Below are 5749 nucleotides of genomic sequence, written 5' to 3'. Positions count from 1 at the left end.
TATTATATATGCCTGAGTGGTTTTTTTGTTTGGTTTTTTTAAAAAGCTAAAGTGGATAGAGAGAAATACTGTTAACTGATGGTATATGGAGGGAATTATAATCAATGTAATGAAACAAGGTATATGATTTATTGAATGTAAAACTGATGATATACGCTGTAAACTTTTACTCAATCCACAATAAAAACCTTAAAAAACAAAAACAAAAAACTCACTATTGGTGACAAGACATGGATTCTTCACTTTGAGCCTGAGAGTAGAAACGGTAAAGTGTGGAATGGAAACATCCTCAATTGCCAACCAAGAAAAAGTTCAAAAGTCAACCGTCATCTGGAAAATGGATGCTTACGGTTTTCTGGGATTCTCAAGGGCCAGTGTGGGAACACTATCAGGAAAAATGTTCAACAATCCACAGTGCCCATTACAGTGAGCTGCTCCCTGAAGAGCTGAAGCCTCAATTTCAGATTAAACACTGAGGATTGCTCTCCAAGGGCTTTGTGATCTTGCGTGACAGTGCATGTCCTTACACCTCTGCCCACACTCTTGACACTCTGCAAAAACTCCATTTTGAGGTGTTAAAATATCTTCCCTATCTTGTTCCATCAGACTTTCACCTTTTGGTCCCCTGAAAGCAGCCCTTTGAAAACTAAGATTCACCTCTGATGAAGTGAAGACAGTGGTGCATTCATGGCTCGCAGCTCAGCCTAAAACAGTTTTTAATAAAGGAATATGAAAGTTTGTTGACAGATGGACAAAGTCTATTGAAAAGCAAGGAGATTGTGTCAAAAATCATGTATTTGTCTTTTCTAAAAGTTGGTTAACATGAATTCTACAGCCAGAGTGTGGATAGTTTTTTACTCAGCCTCATGTTTGTTTTTGTCCTCTTATTTCCATATGAGGAGTCCAGGTGTGGCTCCGTGGTTAATGTGCTGGACTGCATGGTCGGTTTGAACAACAGGATAGGCGCTTCAAGCTCACCAGCTGCTCCTTGGAAATGATACAGGGTCACTGTGAGTCGGAACCAACTACCAACTCGACGGCGCTTAACAACTGTTTCCATGTGAACAAGAACTTCCCCACTCCCAAAGGTTTTTGTTTTTACGTTTTATTGAGTGACGGTATATAGAGCAGGGCATCAGTTTCATATCCCACAAATCACAACACACTTGGTTTCCTCTCCTTGACTTGCCAGTCCCACCGGGTACCAACACTTGTCCAACGGCCTCCCTGGGTTTTCAGCTCAGTTGTAAAGACTTGTGCAGAAACAGGTGTCCCGGGCCGGTGGAGAGGCAGGCAGGAAGGTGATGTGCAGCAGCTGGAATGGGTCCGGGTGGGTTTTCGCATTCCCTCCGCACCTGTTTATCGAGTGCTTGCTGTGGCCACTGTTCGAGGCTCCGGGACACAGTGCTCTGCTCTTCTTGTAGCGCTTGTTTCAGATAAATTCGTAATAACTCATAATCCTTCCTGGTGGACCTGGTCTGGTCCAAAACACTGCTCTAATTTAATACCTGGCTCTAAAAGAGAGACCCTGGGAAGAAAAGATTTTCCTAAAATTTTTGAGGGAACTAACTCTGAAGGCCTTGCAGAAGAGTGATGTCTTTCCCTTGCTTGCTGTCCCAAGCGATTTGAATCAGGGAGGAGCGGCCCCTCAGCCTGCTGAACGTGTCATCCATTTACCTGCCTGGCTGCCGGCATCCCTCTAGCCTGTCCTTCAGTTGCCGTGTGATTTTTATAAAAAGCCATTGAAAGTGCCCCACTGGGGGATGGACAGAGACTCTGTAGGTGTAGTAGCCTACTTCCATAAAGATTGGCAGCCTGGGTACCACATGGAGCTGTCCTAGAATCCATTAGGGAAGGGAGAGTGGTGGTGGTGTGCCGTGGAGGCAGTTCCGACTTATAGCGACCCTGCACAGGGTTTCCGTAAATCTTCACAGGAGCAGAAAGCCTCATCTTTCTCCCACAGAACAACTGGTAGTTTCGAACTGCTGACTTTGCGGTTCGCAGCCTGATTCGTAATCACTAAGCTGCCAGAGCTCCTTATAAGAGAGAGTTGTTGGTGTTGTTGTGTAGTGCTGTTGAGTTGATTCCGACCAATAGCAACCTTGTATAGGGTTTCCAAGGAGCAGCTGGTGAGCTTGAACTGCCGACCTTGCAGTTCAAACGGCTTTTGTAGTCTGGCGCATTAATCCACAGCACCACACCAGGACTCCCATAAGTGGTCTAAAAACACCACAGTCTCTAGAGGCAGCTCTGCCTGAGTACCTACCCAACTTCCTTAACTGCTTTGTGACTTAGCCTCGTGGTGCTTGATTTCTTCATCTGCAAAGAATGAGACCTTGACTGATTATCAGGGTTGGAGATGTAAAGGTAGATGTTTTGTAGCAAGGAGGGGGAGTGATTAACTTTGCAGTCTAGGAGCAGAAGTCCCTGGGACCATCAAGGGAGAAGAGTGGAGAGCAGGAGCCTACCCAGAGAAGCAGTGATGCCTGAGATGGAGGCAGAGACGATGACGTGGAGCGATGGAGCAGCTGGGGATTTTAGACACAAAGAGGGAGAGGGGGCTGTGTGCTGATGAATGGAGGGCAGGCCTGTATGGTGTACCCTTTGGTTGGTTGATGATGCATGGAGGGGATTGTAACCATGGCAATGAAACGATACACGATAGGATGAATGTAAAACTAATGCTCTCCCATGTAAACTATCACATAATTCACAGTGAAACATAAAAAGAAAAAAGAATGAGAACTTACCAGGTTTTTCTGGGAATTGATCAGGTGGTGGTTCTTGTTGTTAGTGCTGTCCAGTCAGTTGTGACCCCTCACGACCCTGTACACAGTTTCCGAGGAGCAGCTGCTCATTTTGAACTGCTGACCTTGTGGTTCGCTGTCCAGTGCTGATCCTACGGCGCCACACAAGAACGCCTGAAACTGCTTAGCACACACTGGGCCAGTACTCCCACAGCACTTGTGGTTGCAAAAAAAAAAAACACGAACATTCTGGGGGGAGTTTTCCTTTTCGTATTTTCTTCCAAATACACTGCAAGATCCTTAAGGCTTGGCATTTTTGGAGTGGAACATACATATCATATACGTGAAAATGCTCTTTGAGGGTTTATAAGGAGCTCTGGTAGCATAGTGGTTACGAATTGGGCTGCAAACCGCAAGGTCAGCAGTTTGAAACTCCCAGGAGAAAGTTGAGGCTTTGTGCTTCCATAAAGATTTACAGCCTCAGAAACCCTGTTCAGGGTTGCTATAATCACCACCACCAAGCAATAATTAGTGCATATGAGTGCTGGTGTTGGAGGAGAATGTTAAAAGTACCATGGACTGCCAGAAGAACAAACCAATCTGTGTTGGAAGAAGTACAGCCAGAATGTTCCTTGGAAGCCAGGATGGTCAGACTTCGTCTCTCATACTTCAGACATGTTACCAGAAGGGACCAGTCCCTGGAGAAGGACATTATGCTTGGTAAAGTAAGTGAAGGGTCAGTGAACAAGAGGAAGACCCCCAATGAGATGGATTGGCACAGTGGCAGCAGCAGTGGGCTCAAGTGTAACAACAATTGTGAGGTTGGCGCAGGACTGGGCAGTGTTTTCTGCTGTAGCACACGGGGTCACTATTAGTCAAAGCCTAGCAATCACCATATTGTTAAGTGCCATCGAGTCGATTCCAACCCACAGCAACCCTGTGTAGGATTCCCAAGGAGCTTGAACTACTGACCTTGCAGTTCAAATTACTTTGCTGTCTGAGTCCACAGCGCCACACCAGGACTCCAGCAACCAAAGGAAGATCTCCTATCTGAATTTTCATTGAGTGGATAAAGGTGCGGTGCGCCTCCTAGTGAACCAATTGGAAAACAACATTTGCTTTAGTTACACTGATCCTTTGGGATGGTGCATGGTTGTTCCTCACAAACCCTATACAGGGTCACTGTGAGTCAGAATCAACTCAACAGCACTTAATCACAACGTGCTGAGTTTAGGAGTCGTGGTGTGGTGCTGGGTAAGTACTGCACTGCTAACTGCAAGGTTGGTGGTTCAAACCCACAAGTAGTTGTGTGGGAGAAAGATGAGGCTGTGTGCTCCCATACAGAGTTATAGTCTCAGAAGCTACATAGGGTCTCTCTGGGTTGGAATCAACTTGATGACAGTTGGTTTTTGGTGCTGAATTTAGGGAGCTCTGGTGGCACAGTGGCTCAAGTGCTTGGCTGCCAACTGAAAGGTTCAAATCCACCAGTTCTTCCATGAGAGAAATTGTGGCAGTCAGCTTCCATAAACATTTGCCACCATGGAAACCCCACAGAACAGGTCTTCTTGGTCCTATAGGGTTTTTACGAGTCAGTATCAACTGAACAACTGTGGGTTGTTGTTTGTGCATATGTCTGCCAAACTTAAAAAAATGAAGCGCTTCGCTTTTCAATTCTTAGTCTTGAATTTCTGCTACAATTTTGGAACCTTTCTCTTTGGGCTCCCTAATTTACTATTAAGATACACATATTAAGGTTTTTGTATATGGTTTACATAAACTGTTTCATAATTTAGCAGAAACTGTTTCTTTGTGCATTTCTCGTTCTACACTGACCGTTATTTGACTGACTGACACCAATCAGTCAGTTATACAATGTCGTGTATCCCTCTCTTGGATTTAAAAAACAAATTGTCACAGTGTGGAACTCCTGAGTGCAGCCGTACATGAACTGTGAACCATGTGTTTGTTCTTGAGGGATGGAAATTAATTGAAAGGAATTTTTTTGTTCTTCTTTTCTTAGGTTGACAAAGACGCAGAGTTAGTGGCCCAATGGAACTATTGCAGTCTGAGTCAGGAGATCTTAAGGCGACCGATCGTGGCCTGTGAACTTGGCAGGTATGCTTCCTTTAATTAGTCAGAAAGCATTTGTTAAGTCATTCTGAAAGAAATTATAATGTTTCAGTGCTTAATTTAAACATTTAAGTGTTTAATTCATTAAATCTAAATTATCCCTAGCCAATTTGTGAAGAAGGATGTTAACATCCCCTGTCTCTGAACCTGCTTCTGTATCTCCTGATGGTGTGTGACAGAGTTCATCCTTTGACTGGAAAGTTAAGTGCTAGCAGGAGCTCAGTCATGTGACTCAGAGCACGCACAGGCCGTGAGAGGCGCAGTGACGGTGGCGGTCGGAGCACCTGTCCTGTCTACTCAGTTCCAGGCAGTTCTTGGCTGTTGATAAATGTGGGCCTAGTGTTTGGTTTGGTTTTTCAAGAAAAGTTGAACATACATACCTTTACATTAAATCTTCCCATCTTTTATTTCTTTCTTTCTTTTATAACAACAGACTGCTGGATTGCAGCATTTGATTTAAACCAGCTAATTTCTTTGTATGCTTTGGAATTCGTTAAGATTGAAAGAAATTTCTTTCTTTAATTTTCTGAACAAAATAACCCATACCAAAACCTTGCCCAGCACAACCATTTCTCCATTTGGAATTCAGTGGCTTTGATGGCATTCTGTACATTGCACCGGTGTTACCGTGACCCTTTTCTAAAATAGTAACTAATGTAAAGTCAGTGTCCCCACCTGTCCCCCGCCCCAGGCTAAACATTCCCCTTACCTCTTCCTTCTCATCCTTGATAAGCAGTAATAAACATTCATTTCTGTATGTTTGCTTATTTCCTATAAGTGAGATCTTGCAGAGTTTGTCCTTTTGTGACTCACTTCACTCAGCATAGTGTTTTCAAAGGTCGTCATTTGTGTTCTGTTACGGCTTCATTTCT

General features: G+C 44.2%; 1 protein-coding gene across 1 annotated transcript in view; it reads left to right on the top strand.

Annotated features, from left to right (window-relative positions):
- The window catches only part of RTFDC1 (replication termination factor 2 domain containing 1), a 54074-nt gene that overhangs the window by 9641 nt on the left and 38684 nt on the right, over positions 1-5749 (top strand). Inside the window, exon 2 of the mRNA XM_006839159.1 lies at positions 4768-4862. Within this exon, the coding sequence (XP_006839222.1) occupies positions 4768-4862 (95 nt within the window). The remainder of the gene's footprint in view (positions 1-4767; positions 4863-5749) is intronic.

Source organism: Chrysochloris asiatica, unplaced genomic scaffold (genome assembly GCF_000296735.1).
Source record: "Chrysochloris asiatica unplaced genomic scaffold, ChrAsi1.0 scaffold00023, whole genome shotgun sequence".
NCBI classification, from domain to species: domain Eukaryota; kingdom Metazoa; phylum Chordata; class Mammalia; order Afrosoricida; family Chrysochloridae; genus Chrysochloris; species Chrysochloris asiatica.
The sequence above is the reverse complement of the archived record's forward strand: the minus strand, read 5'-3'. Positions and strand labels throughout refer to the sequence as shown.